The sequence below is a fragment of the Gopherus flavomarginatus genome, chromosome 5, assembly GCF_025201925.1.
Source record: "Gopherus flavomarginatus isolate rGopFla2 chromosome 5, rGopFla2.mat.asm, whole genome shotgun sequence".
NCBI classification, from domain to species: domain Eukaryota; kingdom Metazoa; phylum Chordata; order Testudines; family Testudinidae; genus Gopherus; species Gopherus flavomarginatus.
The window spans coordinates 4,693,154-4,710,333 of record NC_066621.1 but is presented as its reverse complement, the minus strand read 5'-3'; the positions used below and the strand labels follow the sequence as shown (position 1 = coordinate 4,710,333).

The 17,180-nt window shown below is 59.3% G+C and overlaps 1 protein-coding gene across 8 annotated transcripts in view; it reads right to left on the bottom strand.

The window, feature by feature from the left end:
- Positions 1-17,180, bottom strand: part of TGFB1I1 (transforming growth factor beta 1 induced transcript 1) — a 30,527-nt gene that overhangs the window by 11,504 nt on the left and 1,843 nt on the right. For 2 of the 8 annotated variants that reach the window (XM_050956858.1, XM_050956861.1), the window contains exons 2-12: positions 15,125-15,279; positions 14,683-14,750; positions 14,068-14,210; positions 13,364-13,460; positions 13,011-13,116; positions 10,889-11,128; positions 10,191-10,364; positions 7,399-7,480; positions 7,048-7,196; positions 2,331-4,504; positions 1,609-1,829 (exon numbers count right to left, since the gene is read on the bottom strand). In XM_050956858.1, the coding sequence (XP_050812815.1) occupies positions 4,238-4,504; positions 7,048-7,196; positions 7,399-7,480; positions 10,191-10,364; positions 10,889-11,128; positions 13,011-13,116; positions 13,364-13,460; positions 14,068-14,210; positions 14,683-14,750; positions 15,125-15,279 (1,481 nt within the window). In that variant the 3' untranslated portion in view covers positions 1,609-1,829; positions 2,331-4,237. Of the gene's footprint in view, positions 1-16; positions 1,830-2,262; positions 4,505-7,047; positions 7,197-7,398; positions 7,481-10,190; positions 10,365-10,888; positions 11,129-13,010; positions 13,117-13,363; positions 13,461-14,067; positions 14,211-14,682; positions 14,751-15,124; positions 15,280-15,764; positions 15,816-17,180 lie in introns of those variants that run through there. The other 6 variants (XM_050956865.1, XM_050956859.1, XM_050956864.1 and 3 more) reach the window with 6 other exon arrangements.

Genomic DNA, 17,180 nt, shown 5'->3' with positions numbered 1-17,180 from the left:
TCACCATTGGCCAAACCTGCTGCATCCCTGCCCCAGGGCGGTGCTGCTAATATTCCCACTCCCTCCCGGTCAGCACCCCTGCAACACACACTGAAGGTGATGGCACTGCGAGGGTTAAAAAAAATATCAAACTCGCTGCAGGGCGGGCACATTTATTGTCTCATGGACAAGCATAAGCCTCAAACATCTATACACACAATATAGTAGGGGCTGGATAGAGGGGGCTAGGTGGGAATGGATATAAGGGTCTATATGGATGCATAGGTCAAGAGGCCAAGGTTAGGAAGGGTCCTGGGCTGTGGGGAATTGGGGGGGAGGGTCAGGCAGGACCCTGGGCTGTGCAGGTTCAGGGGGGCAGAGAGGACCCTGGGCTGTGGGAGATCAGGGGGGTCAGGCAGGGTCCTGGGCTCTGGGGATTCAGGGGGCCAGGGAGAGCCCTGGGCTGTGCAGGTTCTTGGGGATAGAACGTCCTCTTAGGCTCCCTTTCTTCTCTCCTGGGTTTCTGCTCTCTCCGATCCCACCCTTCACCCCATGGGGTGTCTCTCTTGTCTCCAGCACCAGGTGGTAAGGAGGGGGATTGGGGCCCGTAATCTGGCTGGGGGTGGGGGGCTCTACAAGCTGCGGGATGACCTGGCACTGAAGATGTCCATCAAATATGTCAGCCCCCAACTCCCCAATCCCCGACCCCTCCCCAGCACCCCCAGCCCAGCACTCTGAGCCCCACTCCGCCCATCCTCAGCACACACTGATATTTACAGAGATGGGGGTTGGTAACAATTTCCACTCCACCTCTCATCTCCTTTTCTGTGCCTCAGGTAGGAGCAGCCTCCTCTGGGGACCCAGCTGAGAACGGGGGTCTCATCCCAGGAATGAGCTGCCCCTGGCCCCCTCTCAGTTGTGCTGAGGAACCCCAGCTTATCCTACTCCCCTCCCAGAGCCAGACCGAGGAGTCCTGATTAGCTCATACACTCCTCTCCCCTGCCACTGAGATGCAGCCACCTCTGGGGTGTGTCACAGGGACTGTTTTTTACAGAGATCCCTCACCCAGTGCTGAAATACAGCCCTGGGACATGGGGGACACAGGACAACACTGCCCAACAGTTCAGGAGCCGAAGTGAAGGACACTTCTCTGTCCAGCTGACACCACAGTGGGGAACTGGCTGGGTCAGAGGGATGGGGAATGAGATATGGGGCCTTTCCCCTCTAGGCGGGGCTGGCTCCAATCTGACCCCAGATTGGGGGACTGGCTGCCTTGGGAGGTGGGGAAAGAAGTATGGAGTTTGTCCCCTCCAGGGGGTGCTGTCTCTGATCCGGACCTCGGGCTGGCGAGATTCTATCTCCTCTAGTCCCCTTGTGAACAGCTGCTGGTTTCCCTTTCCCAGTTACAAGCCAATGACGGGCCGCGTGGGCTTGGGGCTGATGAGGAGGAAGAGGGGCACACAGAGCCGCTCAGTTCAGATGCCTCCACCCATGAGCGACCAGACTGTTCCTCACCTCAGGCCCTAGACTGAGGCTCTGTCATCCTTCTCCTTCTATCCATGCAGGGCCATCCAGACCCCTCTGTCTATCCCCATACAGACCCGTATCTCTGCATTTTCCCACACTGACCTCTCGCTCCATCCCCATACAGACCCCTCTGTCTATCCCTGCAGCCCCATGCTGAAAGCTCTGCTCCAGGAATTATTTGGGGGCAGTTCTGGCCTGCTCTATGCAGGCGGTCCGATGAGATGATCACAACGGTCTTTTCCGGCCTCGGACCCTGAAGCGATCCCCATTTATTGCCCTGGTGTGGAACATTTTCCCGCAACGCTCCATGGAAGACGAAGGAGCTGAAACAAGTGTTAAGGGAAATGTGACCGCAGAAAGAATCTCTGACACTCCCCATCCCCGAACACCCATACACGCACCCAATGATCCTATGCACAGGATACACACACACACACAGGGCCCTGATTCCCTCCAGCAGCGGGAAGCACTGTGCTCTCTCTCTTTTACACACACACACACACACACACACACACACACACACACACACACACACACACACACACACACACACACACACACACACACACAGGGCCCTGATTCCCTGATTCCCTCCAGCAGGGGGAAGCACTGTGCTCTCTCTCTTTTACACACACACACACACACACACTACTGTTCTCTCTCTCTCTCTCTCTCTCTCTCACACACACACACACACACACACACAGGGCCCTGATTCCCTCCAGCAGGGGGAAGCAATGTGCTTTCTCTCTTTTACACACACACACACACACACACAAAGTTTTATTCAAACGTGGCTTTTATTCTGTAATACCCATGGATACAGCAGTGAGCGCACGCCGGGTAGAAATGACCCGTGCATGCCAGTGCCCGCTGGGCACCTGACAGCAGTGAGAGTGAAGAAGCATTTTGGGCTTATACAGTAAAAGAAAAAAAAATGTGACCCAGATACAATCCTAGCTCAGCAAGAAAAAGCCCACCCGGGCCCTGCCTGCTCCCCCAGCAAGTAACCTGGGACCAGCGCCCCCAGAAGGGAAAGGCCCCTGGCCCACTGCCCACAGTTTGAGCCAGCCAGTGCTTGGGATGGATCCGAGCTGGCACCCCTTAGAGGGGCAAGGCCCTGGTCTCATGTCCTGAGCTCTTCTGTCTCGTCAGCGTTATCGCTGTCCTCTTTCAGACCAGAAAGCTCTGCCTACAATCCCTCTCCCCTCACAGGACCCATTATTCTTGGCCCCCAGGCTCTCTGGCTTTTCCCTCTTCCCGATCCTATCTCCAAGCTGGAACAGAGCCCAGAGTGCTGTCATGAACGCTCCTTAAAAGAGCCCAAAATTACAATAAATACTTAATGCTTCAGCATAACTGAGTGTATAAAAAGCAAAATAAAAGACAAGACACATTGTGGAACACAGTAGGATCCCCATAAACAGGCAATCACCCCTCCACACACCAGCACCCCCTAGGGGGGAAAGGCCTCCCAGCCTGTTCCCCACCCCATTGTCTCTGTGGTGGCGCACAGGGGCTGTTTATACAGAGATCCCATGCCTAGTGCTGCGATGCATCCACCTCTGGGGCAGGGCACAGGGGTTGTTTATACAGGAATCCCTCACCCTGCAGTGAGATACAGCCACCTCTAGGGCTGGGTGCAAGGGCTGTTTAACAGCCACATAGTGTTGGAGGTGAGGATTGTTGATACCAGTCTGGAGAGACCCCCACTGTGTTTAAACAGCAACACATCCCATGAGTATAAAATACCTCCCTTATTTGTGCTTGTAATAACCCCCTTTCTCCCCTTCCCCCCAATTATCTCCCACCTGCTCCATTTCCCACCCCCCACCCCCAGCCCAGAGCTGAAGACACTTTGTGATCCTATGACATTTCGTCTGAGTTTTGGAAAAAATAAGCCACATCCCGCCTTTGCTGTGCCCAGAGACTGGGGCTGTGCCCAGAGAGCCGCACCCCATTGAAGGCAGGTCTTAGCCCAGCAGCCCTTCCCCTCTGCCTCCCACGGCCACGCCTTCTTGTGGGATGAGGTGATCCATGGCCAGTGCCCATCCTCGTGGGCCTGGGGTTCAAATTCTGCTTAGCTCGGGGGCGGGGCCTCCAGGCGGCTTGATGGAGCAAGGCCTATCAGCAGCGTGGGAGGAATGGAAGATGTGCTGCCCCCTGCCGGTTGTGGGTGTGGCTCTGAAAGAGGCGGGGCTTCCCAGGTTGGCTTTGGGGGTGTGGCTTACCCGCCTTTGGCAATGATTGACAGGGCTGTGCGGGGGGCCATGGCCTTTCCGTCTCCCACTCAGAGACGATGGGTGTGGCTATGCCAGGTAAGGGGACTGCCGGGAAGTGGCCTTGCCATGAGGTGCCCTCTGCCAGGGCCTGAATGTGCCCAGGGCATGGCCTGCCGAAGCGTGGCTGTGGGGTGGGGCGTGACATGGCTTGCCCACCATGTAGGGCCGGGGCGGGGCCTGCTGGGGTGTGGCTGGGCCAGGGGGCTGGGCCTGCTGGGGTGTGGCTGGGCCGGGGGCGGGGCCTGTTGGCATGTGGCTATACTGGGGGGCTACTGGGGTGAGGCTCGGCCTGGGGGCAGGGCCTGCTGGGGTAAGGCTGAGCCAGGGGGTGGGGCCTGTTGGGGTGTGGCTATACTGGGGGGCTGCTGGGGTGTGGCTGGGCCAGGGGGCGGTGCCTGCTGGGGTGTGGCTGGGCCTGAGGGCGGGGCCTGCCCAGACAAGGGCGTGGCTTAGCCAAAGAGCTTGAGGAAGCAGGGGTGGCAGTAGGGCTTGTCGTTCTGCTCCTTGAAGGTGCCCTTGTTGAGCTGCTTGAGGCAGAAGGCGCAGACGAAGTGCTCGGGGTGGAACTTGCGGGCCATGGCAGTGATGCAGCGCCCGGCGATGGGCTTCTCGCAGCCCCAGCACAGCGAGCCGCGCTGCTTGTGGTAGTGTGTCTCGCAGAAGGGCCGCCCACCGTGCTCGAAGAAACTGCCCTGCAGGAACGGCGCGTAGCACTCCTGGGGGGAAGGGGCAGGAGGGGTGAGTGCGCGCGCCGCACCTCCCGCACGCTGCCTCTGCTTCCCTCCCTCGCCTCCCCCTGCGTCGCCCCCTCCCCTTGTCCCTGCTCCCACGCTGCCCCCTCCCCATCCACCCCCGCACGGCCCCCTCCCCTCACCCCTGCATTGTCCCTTCCCCATCCACCCACCCTCCTGCATCGCCCCCTCCCCTCATCCCTGCTCCCACACTGCCCCCTCCCCATCCACCCCCCACACGGCCCCCTCCCCTCATCCCTGCATTATCCCTTCCCCATCCACCCACCCTCCTGCATCACCCCTCCCCTCGTCCCTCCTCCCACACTGCCCCTCCCCTATCCATCCACCCTCCCGCATCGCCCCCTCCCCTCATCCCTGCTCCCACGCTGCCCCCTCCCCATCCACCCCCGCACGGCCCCCTCCCCTCATCCCTGCATTGTCCCTTCCCCATCCACCCACCCTCCTGCATCACCCCTCCCCTCGTCCCTCCTCCCACACTGCCCCTCCCCTATCCATCCACCCTCCCGCATCGCCCCCTCCCCTCGTCCCTGCTCCCACGCTGCCCCTCCCCATCCACCCCCGCATGGCCCCCTCCCCTCATCCCTGCATTGTCCCTTCCCCATCCACCCACCCTCCTGCATCGCCCCCTCCCCTCATCCCTGCATTGCCCCTTCCCCATCCACCCACCCTCCTGCATCGCTCCCTCCCCTCGTCCCTGCTCCCACGCTGCCCCCTCCCCATCCACCCCCGCATGGCCCCCTCCCCTCACCCCTGCATTGTCCCTTCCCCATCCACCCACCCTCCCGCATCACCCCCTCCCCTCGTCCCTGCTCCCACACTGCCCCCTCCCCATCCACCCCCGCACGGCCCCCTCCCCTCATCCCTGCATTGTCCCTTCCCCATCCACCCACCCTCCTGCATCGCCCCCTCCCCTCATCCCTGCTCCCATGCTGCCCCCTCCCCCATCCACCCACCCTCCTGCATTGCCCCCTACGCTTGTCCCTCCTTCCACTCTGCCCCCTCCCCCATCCACCCAACCTCCCACATCGCCCCCTCCCCTCGTCCCTCCTCCCACACTGCCCTCCCCATCCACCCACTCTCCTGCATCGCCCCCTCCCCTCATCCCTGCATTGCCCCTTCCCCATCCACCCACCCTCCTGCATCGCTCCATCCCCTCATCCCTGCTCCCACACTACCCCCTCCCCATCCACCTCCCGCACGGCCCCCTCCCCTCATCCCTGCATTGTCCCTTCCCCATCCACCCACCCTCCTGCATCGCCCCCTCCCCTCGTCCCTGCTCCCACGCTGCCCCCTCCCCATCCACCCCCGCACGGCGCCCTCCCCTCACTCCTGCATTGCCCCTTCCCCATCCACACACCCTCCTGCATCGCCCCCTCCCCTTATCCCTGCTCCCACGCTGCCCCTCCCCATCCACCTCCCGCACGGCCCCCTCCCCTCACCCCAGCATTGTCCCTTCCCCATCCACCCACCCTCCTGCATCGCCCCCTCCCCTCATCCCTGCTCCCACACTGCCCCCTCCCCATCCACCCCCGCACAGCCCCCTCCTCTCATCCCTGCATTGTCCCCTCCCCTATCCACCTACCCTCCCGCATCACCCCCTCCCCTCTTCCCTCCTCCCACGCTGTCCCTCCCCTATCCACCCACCCTCCCGCATTGCCCCCTCCCCTCACCCTCCTCCCACACTGTCCCCTTCCCCATCCACCCACCCTCCCGCATCGCCCCCTCCTCTCGTCCCTCCTCCCACACTGCCCCCTCCCCATCCACCCACCCTCCTGCATCGCCCCCTCCCCTCGTCCCTCCTCCCACACTGTCCCTTCCCCCATCCACCCACCGCACGGCCCCCTCCCCTCATCCCTGCATTGCCCCTTCCCCATCCACCCACCCTCCTGCATCGCCCCCTCCCCTCGTCCCTCCTCCCATGCTGCTCCTCCCCTATCCACCCACCCTCCCGCATCACCCCCTCCCCTCGTCCCTCCTCCCATGCTGCCCCTCCCCTATCCACCCACCCTCCCGCATTGCCCCCTCCCCTCGTCCCTCCTCCCACGCTGCCTCCTCCCCATCCACCACCCTGCATAGCCCCCTCCCCTCACCCCTGCATTGCCCCTCTCCCTCTTGCTCCCACACTGCCCCTCCCCTCACTTCCTCCCACACTGCCCTCTCCCCCATCCACCCACCAGCCCGCATTTCCTCCTTCTTTCCTCCCCCCTCATTGTCCCTCCCCCTCTTGCTCCCGCACTGCCCCTCCCCTCACTTCCTCCCACACTGCCCCCTCCCTCCTCCCCGCACCTCACACCTTCCCTCTGCACTGCCCCCATACCGCCACTGTCCCTCCCCCACTTCCCCTGCACTCCCCCAGTCCCTCCCTCCCGGCACTGCACATTCCCCATACTCCCGGGACTCCCCCATCCTCCAGACTGTCCCTCCCACATTCCCTCCACAGTCCCGCCTCCCCCAACCTTGCACTGCCCCCTCCCCTCCAGCTGTGCCTGGGCAGGGGGGCGGCTCACCCTGCAGACGAAGCACTCGGGGTGCCAGAGGGCACTGAGGGCTGAGATGTAGTTCTCCAGGATGGCCTGGCCACAGCCCTGGCAGCGGGTGGAGAAGAGCTCGTAGAAGTCCTGGCGGCAGTACTGCTGGCCGTCCTTCTCATGGAAGCCTGGCGGGGGAGACAGAGAGCACAGTCCAGTGACAGGCCGCACTGCAGCAGAGTCACTGCAAGTGAGGGGTCTGGGTGCTCCCATAGAGAGGATGCAGTGGGGGGCACTACTAGTTGAGGATGCTGGACTCTGTCTCACAGAGGAGTTACTGGGTCGCAGCCTCGGTCCCCTCAGATGTGGGGTGCAGTGGTGTTCACTCACCTTCCTCCCCGAAGGGCCTCCCACACTTCACACAGCAGAAATGCTCCGGGTGCCAGTTCTTGTCCAGAGCTGTCACCATTTTCTGGAAGGGACAGAGTCAGGGTGTGACACTCTGTACCTCAAAGTAGCATCCCGCCCCCCAACCCCCATTCACCACTGCGATATGATGATGAGGTGTTTTGTACAAAGTATGCCTTGCGAGGAATCATTTAAAAAGGCTTGAGCCATTGAACATTGCTATTCTGTTGGACTGGATGTGGGATCCTTGTGTCTAAAGTTATGACGCTTTACTACGTGTGTGTTACTGGAATATGTGGTGAGGTTGGGAATCACCTGCAACCAGGCTTTCAGTGGCAACAAAAAATTATAGAATCATAGAATATCAGGGTTGTAAGGGACCTTAGGAGGTATCTAGTCCAACCCCCTGCTCAAAGCAGGACCAATCCCCAACTAAATCATCCCAGCCAGGGCTTTGTCAAGCCGGGCCTTAAAAACCTCTAAGGAAGGAGATTCCACCACCTCCCTAGGTAACCCATTCCAGTGCTTCACCACCCTCCTAGTGAAACAGTGTTTCCTAATATCCAACCTAAACCTCCTCCACTGCAACTTGAGACCATTACTCCTTGTTCTGTCATCAGGTACCACTAAGAACAGTCTAGATCCAAAGAAGCGCCTAGTGAGACAGCTTTACATCAGGACCAGCCAGACATGTGTTGATGGCCCATTAAGGGGAATCAGCTCTTCCAGTGGCCATCCCAGAGACTCCTCAGAGAGGGCACCTACCCAGTGAAAGCCGCCTAACCCACACCACAGCAAGGATCATTCTGGCAGCTAGAGGAAAGTACAAAAGAGGGAGAGTGACATCATGACTTGGCCTCTCTCCTCCCCCATCTCAACATCTGAAAGAGCCTCTGGAAGACAAAGACTCTGAACTAGGGAGATTGGTCCCAGGCCGGGAAGGGAATCCAGCCTGTGTTCTGAGAACTGTGAGCTGCCTGTACCATCTATTAGGGTGAGAAACTGCTTGCTTCAAATCTTGCTTAAGCTGTAGACTTTAGAGTGTGAATTTATTTTTATTTCTCATGTAACCAACTTTGAGCTCTACGCTTGCTACTTATAATCACTTAAAATCAATCTTTCCATAGTTAATAAATCTGTTTTATATTTCACCTAAAACTGTGATTTCGGTTGAAGTGCCGGGGGAATCTCAGCTCGGGTTAACAAAGGCCGTCGCATGTCCACTCCTCTTTGTTGGAGTGGCAAACTAATGAATGAACAAGACAGTATTTGGTCCTGCCATGAGGGCAGGGGACTGGACTCGATGACCTCTCGAGGTCCCTTCTAGTCCTAGAATCTATGAATCTATGTATTGTCCAAGGGACTCTTGAGCAATGTAAGACACTATATTTCTGGGGTGCAAGGCTGGGGACTGGGGCGATTGGCTGGTGCCTCTCTCTTTATAATCCATGACTGGCTGACAGGCCTTCATGCAATTTAGCAGGGTGTGGGACTCCACATGCTGATGGCTGAGTGATCACAGCGCCTGGCAAGGTTGGCTCGCAGCAGTCTCACAGTTTCAGGTTGTTCTGGGGGGGTTGCATCATCACACAGCGTGAGAAGACCCCAGTTGCCTGCAGGGGGCATTACCACTCTAAAGTCCACTGCACCACACTACACTCTGGCACTGCATGGTGATACACTGCACTGGGCAGCCCTGCTCTGCAGTCTGCAGCTTTCGTTCCCTTCGTGGCACCGCACTTCCTTGTGTTACGTTGCATTGCCCTGCAGTGTTCCATGTACTGTTGTGTCACCCTGCATCATAGCACACTGCATCCCATAGCTTCACATTGCTTTCTGAGGTATTATCCTGCCTTCTCTAGCACTGCACCGGCAACCAGTACTGGCCTATTTTATGTCAGTGCACTGTATTCTATCGCACTGCAATCTGCAGCTCTACATTGCAAGTCGTAACAGTGCAGTCGGTGTACTGCATTCTATAGCCTCACCACACACACTGTTGAGTCTCACTGCATGCAGTCACTACGTACAGTACTGCATTGCATTGTGTTTCCCTGCACTCAGTTACTGCATTGCTCACACTGCACTCCATAGCACTATACCACAGTACATAGCACTGCACCCTACAGTGCAGCACTGCACCATGTGGCACAGTGCTCTGTCACACTGTGTATCACTGCATGCACTGCACACTGAGGTACACTTTTGCAATGTGCTGCCTTGTGTGGCACTACACTAACACTGCACTGAATTGTGTTGAACTGTGCTCTCACACTGAATGTCATTGCATGAACACTGCACAGTACTCTCACACTACAAGGTACTGCACAGCACTCTAACAGTGCACCACATTGTGTGGTACTGTGCTCTCACGCTTCATAACACTGCATGGCACTGCACCCTCTCACACTGCACCGCATTGTGTGGCACTGTTCTCACACGTCATAACACTGCACTGAATTGTGTTGAACTGTGCTCTCACACTGAATGTCACTGCATGCTCTAACACTGCACAGTACTCTCACACTACAAGGTACTGCACAGCACTCTAACAGTGCACCACATTGTGTGGTACTGTGCTCTCATGCTTCATAACACTGCATGGCACTGCACTCTCTCACACTGCACCGCATTGTGTGGCACTGTGTTCTCACATGTCATAACACTGCACGGCACTGTGCTCTCTCACACTGCACTATATGGCACTGCATTCTCCCGCACTGCACTGTGCTCTGAGGGAATGGCACCAGATGGGCACAGCGTGGCCAACTTACATCAAGGATGGGCTCGTTGCAGAGTCCGCAGCGGGGCGAGAAAAGCTGGAAGTAGTCCCTTTCACAGTAGGGGGCGCCATCCTTCTCGAAGAAGTTGCTGCCCCCCATCTCCTTCTGGCAGTGGGTGCAGACGAAGTGCTCCGGGTGCCAGGTATTGCCCAGTGCCGTCACCACCTGGGCAAGGGTTGGGGGGGGAGACAGATGGACAAGTAGATGGATGGACGCACACCCATTACGGAGAGAAAAAAAGACACAGCTCCTTCCTTCTCCCCCTTCCCACACTGACCGCTCCCTTTCTCCTGTCCTGTCCTGCACTCTCCCCTCCACAGGCCCCTTCCTCCAGATAGCCCCTCCCTGACGTGCCTCACCTCCCCCTCACACCCCACCTGGTGCTCCTCCTTTTCCCCCTGCCCCCTCCCAAGTGCTGCACTGTCCCACCCCCTCCACTCTGTGCCCTACCACATCCTCCACATCTCCCACCCACTCTCCTAATCTGCCCCTCCCACTCCCAAAACTGACCCCGCCCCATCCCCAATCTATCCCTCCCCTAATCCACTTCTGCTCACTCCCCAATCCTGCCCCTGATTGCTCCCAAGTGCCCTGCTCCTCTGCCCCCCCAGTCCCTGAGTCCTGTACCCACCACCCTGATTTTCCCTCCCCCGTTCCCCCCCCCCAGATGCCCCCAGTCCTGTCCTCACCTGCCCAGCGATGGGTTTCTGGCAGGAGGCGCACAGCCCCTTGGTGCTGGTGGAGATCCCCTGGCGGCTCAGGTCCGACTGCAGCATCACCAGCATGCTGTCCAAGTTGCCACCCTGTGGGGCCGGCGCTGCTGGGGGTGGCGGGCCAGAGGGGCTGGGACAGACGGATGACACCACCGGCTGCTGCGCCAGGGAGACTCGAGTGGGGGCTGGGGGCGGTGCAGCCGACACCCCCGGGAGCTGGAAGGGAAGCGGCTGTGATATGAGGTGCTGAGCCATGCACCAGCGTGTGCCCCCACGGCGCTGAACCAAGCTGCCTGTATTGGCACCAGGCAGGCCGCATGGCCCTGCAGGAGCCATAACCACAAATGACACCAAACTGTTCCACAAAGCACTGGTTGCACCGTATTCATTGCCCCCCTCTCCCCCCCCATGAGGAATGACACAGGACACCAAATCGTGCCCGTCCCCGCCACACAGCATCTGAAGCACCACAACGCCCAGTGCCCCATGGCCACAACCAGCGCCCTGACTCCCTGCCCCCAACTCACTGTGCCAGGTGTTATGCTGACCAGCCACCCCAAACCTGGCCACAGACTCTGCCACTCAGCCATGGCATGTGCTGGCTGGTCTGTGCCGCAGCCCCCGGTTACCCACGCTGGGGCCACCTCAATCCATTTCATGCCACAGGCCATGCCAGCCACCATTCCATGCCAGGAGGTGCTATTCCAGGTTAATACAGGTCTCTGCACTACACTGTACCCCGCTGCTGGGATATGGGACACCCCGCCAGGTCATCGGTTACATACCTCGGCGTTCGGTGCCGCCGCACCCATTCCAGTTCGACAGAGAATCCCACACCGGGCACGTGCTGTGTTCACCAGGCCAAACGGGCAGTGCCAGGCTGCACCAGGCCATGCTATACAATACCCAATGCCATGCAGTGCCATCCCAGCAAGCTACAGTGTCTTACACTGCCCCGTGCATCACCACACCCAGAACAATGCCACCCAGCCCGGCCCTACGGCAGCAGCTCGCCACCAAACAGCACCACACAGCAAACAGCAGCAGGCCAGGCTGAGCCACATACCCGAGTGTGGGCTGCTGGAAGGCTGGTGCCAGGGCAGGAATGTGCCCAGTGTCTGGGCTCCCGCAGGGTGGCTCTATGCAGGGGACAGGCAGAGTCAGCCGCCCACCACACGGGTGATCTTGCCAGGCCACTTCTGATCTCAGCTGGCTGCCAGCTCTCCCCCAGACTCACCCCCTCCTGGCTCCCCCGTGGGAGGGCATGCGCTTGTGTGCCACCATGTCCTTTTTCACACTCACAATCACAGCCCCCATCGCCCACGTTGGCACCAACACCTATGGTTTCTCACCCAAGCCCTGATACATGTACTAGTGCTCCATGGCGCTGCAGCCACTTCCACACTTGCTTGCCCACCTGCTGGGTTGCTCTTTCTTGCTCCCCCATTTGCACACAAACCAACCTGCCTTTGCACTTGCTTGCACACACATACTGCACGCATGCCTGTGGGCTCATGAACTGATTCCCATGCCCGCTCTCTTGCACATTCATTTCCTCCCCCCACAGACCCAGGATCCCTTGCACACTCACTCTCACACTAATTATCATGCACATTTATGTGCACGCACAGTCCCTTATTCACTCATTTGCACCTGCTGCCCCTTGCACACACACTCTCCCATGCTCATGCACTGCATCTTGCACACTTGAGCGCACATGCTTATTGGCACACTAGTTCTTCCACAATCATTTAGAGGGATACTCAGACACACAATTGAACCCTCATTTGTGCATCCATTTGCACACACAATTTCTCACACTTGCTTTTCTACCCCCATTCCTGCACACACATTTGCATGCACACTCACCGCTTCTTGCACACATTTGCACACACATACTCCCTTGCCAACATACCAGCCTTTGCTCACTCACTCTCTCTCTCACTCCCACACAAGTCCCTCCTCTTGCAACACACTCCCCACATTGCTTCTTTACTCCCACACTTACTGGTTCCCACTGGGGGACAGGAAGAGCCCTAATCCCATTAGACCCCCACCCCCAGGCTGAACCGTGTCCCCCGTAGTGTGCCAGACTCACGTTGCTCTGGACTCTGAAGTCCGACAAGGAGGCCATGAGTTTGTCCAGCTCTAGGGTAGCAGATGTGGCTGATGGCTTCACAGGAGGGGAGGTGGAGCCAGCGGAGCTAGGAGGGAAATGACAGCTTGGTCATTGGGCCCCCAACTTCCCCCCAAAGGCTCCCAGGGCTGTTTATACAGGAATCCCTCACCCCGCCTGAAATGCATACGCCTCTGGAGTGGGGCACAGGGACTGATTATACAGGGATCTTTCCCCTGGCACTGAGATGCAGCCACCTCAGCGGTGTTCCCCCTTCAGCACTGTGGGATGTTTAACCCCATGGACCAATGGCCAGAAATGGGAGGGCCACTCACTGGCTTGGGGACCCCCCTTCCCCAGCATCCTCTGGCTTCTCCTTCCGCTTCTCCCCATCAGGGCTCTTGTTGGTTGGGAACTGGGACATGATTTCGTCTGGGGAAAAGACAGAAAGACAGACAAACACATACAGAGTGTTTCCATTAGTTGCCTGCAGTGACCAAGCGTATCCACCAGGGGAGCGTATTTCACAATCATAGGCAGAGATGCTAGGGCATGGAGTGGCCCCAATCCCAGTCCAGCAGAGAATGCCAGTGCCATGGAGGGGAGCCCAGATCCCAGCCCAGCAGGGGGCAGCGGTGCCCCAGGGGGAGCCCGGATCCCAGCCCAGCAGGGGGCAGCGGTGCCCCAGGGGGGAGCCCGGATCCCAGCCCAGCAGGGGGCGGCGGTGCCCCGGGGGGAGCCCGGATCCCAGTCCAGCAGGGGGCAGCGGTGCCCTGGAGGGAGCACGGATCTCAGTCCAGCAGGGGGCAGCGGTGCCCCAGGGGGGAGCCCGGATCTCAGTCCAGCAGGGGGCAGCGGTGCCCCAGGGGGGAGCCCGGATCTCAGTCCAGCAGGGGGCAGCGGTGCCCCAGGGGGGAGCCCGGATCTCAGTCCAGCAGGAGGCGGCGGTGCCCCAGGGAGAAGCCCGGATCCCAGCCCAGCAGGGGCAGTGGTGCCCCGAAGCAGCAGTGCCAGGGGAGGGTGGGGGGCAGTGCCCTACCAGTGATGTTGAACTGCGTGGCGTTGAGCTCCTGCAGCAGCCGGTCCAGCTCACAGAGGCCAGCGCCCAGCACCCCGCTGGACGAGGAGAAGGGTGGCGCAGTTGGCTCCTTGGGCCGGGGCGAGCGGGGCTTGCAGACAGTGCTGGGGGGGAGAAGAGGGTGAGCAGAGTGCAGGGAGCAGCCCCCCTCCCCCCAGCCACCTCGCAGGGAGGAGTCAGCTCCCACCCAGCCCGGGGAGCAGTGGGGAGGCAGGGCGGGATGGAGAAGCTATTTATAGAGAGCTTCTTAATGGAGTGGCTGGACCAGGGCCAGCAGGGACTGGGCCAGAGCCAAGGGGAGGCCCTGCCCACTGCTCCCCCTGCCTCACCCCTGCCTGCTTCTCCTTCCCCACTCTACACGTCTCCTCCCACACCCCAGAAACCCCACCCTACCACTTCTTCTCCTCTGCCCCTGACCCCACCCCATCACCCCCACCCTACAACCCCCACCCCTGCCAATCAATCCCTCCTTTCCCCCAGTGAGCTCCCCCCCAGGTCCTTACCCACACTCATACCCTTCACTCCCTCCCAGGACTGCCCCCTGTAGACCTAACCCAGGCAGTGCTAGGGACCTACCTGTAGAGATGCTCTTTATCGCCCCCGCTAGGCGGGGCAGAGACAGGTGGAGGGTCCACGGACATGGCCTGCAAAGAGAGAGATGGGGGAGGTGCGAGGAGTCACTCAATGGGCCTCTATTCACCAGTGACATGAACTTGCTGCGTCTCAGACTGACCAGGGAGAGGCAGCCACCTCTGCGGTGAGGTGCAGAAGCTGATGAACAACAGCCCAGGGACTGATCATCCACCCTGTTCCCTGCAGCTCAGCGCCCCCTAGCACCACACTGGTGCATTGAGGCCAGGTCAGCACTGACAGAGGAGAGTGCCCCCTATTGAGCCCTTGCCCCACTCCATGCAGCACAGCGCCCCCTAATGTCACTCTGGGGTCAGCACTGACTGTGAAGAGAAAGAGCCCCCTCCTGGTCGCCACCCCACTCCTCGCAGTACCCCCCTAGTGTTACCTGCTGCTGAGGGTTGTAGGGTGGCGGTGGGGGCCTGGACTCAGGTGTCCCATCCTGCCCCAGCTCGTTGGCGTGGGCTGCCCCAGAGTCGGTGAGCAGTACTGGGCGCTTGGAAATGTGAGAGGTCGTGGTCTCCAGATCAGCCAGAAGGGCATCTGTCGGGGGAGCAGAGAGAGGCGGGGGGTCGGGGAGAGGCTAGGATGGATCTGGAGGGGGGACTGCACGGGGGGGAAAGGGGCACAGAGAGGGAGCAGGGGTTGTGGGAAGCAGAGACAAGGGACAAGAAAAGGAAGAGAGGACGCCCAGCTCTGGGGCTGTGGAATTAGCATCAAGATCTGGAGCTTCCCAAAGCTGGGGAAGGCCCCTGGAGTCCTGATCCTCTATCCCCCACTATCTTCCTGGAGTTGGGATAGAACCCAGGAGTCCTGACTCCCAGCCCCCCAGTCCCCTCACCAAAAGACTCCACTGCTCTCTCAGAGCTGGGATAGAACCCAGGCGTCCTGACTCCCAGCCCTGTGCTCTGACCACTAGACACCACTCCTCCCCCAAGAAGAGATTCACTCCTCCCCAAGGCAGTGCCCTAGAAGTAACCACGTGTGCTGTGACCGTGGGCTGGCTGGGGAGCTCATACGGTACATACCAAACACCACTATACGGGGGCGAAGCGGGAAAGAAGGGGAGCCAGAGTCACCTGGAAAAGGAGACAGGATGGAAGGAGACGGGGGAGCAGATGAGGAGGAGGGACAGAGGGGTACTGAGATTAGCACATTCCATGAAGGGGCAGTTCCCCGGCCCGCTCCCTGCAGCACAGTGCCCCCTGTTGAGCCCCCCGTCCATGCCCTGCACCTCCTAGCACCACAGTGGGGCAACCCCTGCCTATGTGGGGAGAGCGCCCCTGCCCCTCTGCCTGGAGATCTCCCACCTCCAGCCAGCTCCCACAATCACTCCTTTGTGGGAACATTTTCCACCACAGACTGAGCCCTACAGAGGCCTTTTCATTCCCCAGCAGCCAGGAGCAGTGAAGCCAGGGCGGGACAAGACCATGGATCACACACCAGCCTGATTCGGCCCCCACCAGAACCTGGGCAAGCAACCCAGCACCGTATTCACAGGAGACCCTACGATCAGGGAAGGCTTTAGGAAGTGTGAGGCCCGATTCGAATAGTTTTGACGGGGCCCCGGCAGGGATGACTAAAAAGAAAAAAAAAACATGTAAAAAACCACGTGGGGGTTGTACTCACCGGGCGGCGTTCCAAGTCTTCAGCGATGGGTCCTGCACTTGCTCCGGGTCTTCAGCGGCACTGAAGGACCCGCCGACAAAGTGCCACCAAAGACCCGGAGAGAGTGAAGGACCCGCCGCCGAAATGCCGCCAAAGACCCAGAGTGCCGCCGAGTGAGTAAGAATTAAAAAGGCGGCTCTAGCCAGGGAAGGGATTCTTGGCCACTTGCCCCCCACTCTGGCCAGCCCTGCCACTGGGTGCGGGGCCCGATTCGGGGGAATTGGTGGAACTGGTCTAAAGCCGGCCTTGCCTACGATAACACAAAGTGCCCACTGGCCTCCTTACCATAACAATCCATTGCTGTGCTCACAGGAGACCCTATGATAACACAGAGTGCCCACTGTCCCTCCGACCATAACAACCCATTGCTGTGCTCACAGGAGACCCTATGATAACACAGAATGCCCACTGCCCCACCACCATAACAACCCATTGTTGTGCTCACAGGAGACCCTACGATAACACAGAGTGCCCACTGCCCCCCCCACCACCATAACAAACCTGCACAGCATGCACATGATGCCCTACAAAAGACCCTACAAAAATAAACCAGTGCTTGTAACTCCAGTGCTTATGAGCACTCTGCAACAACAAACCGTTGTGTGTAAATTCACATCCCTACAACAAACTATCATATGTAAATACAAGTCTCTACAAAGACAAACCAACATGTGTAAACGTGAGACCCTACAATAACAAACCAGCACATGCCACCTGTATCTCACACGAGGCCCCACCCCAGCAAACAGCTCCTGCTGCTCACAAGCCACCCTACA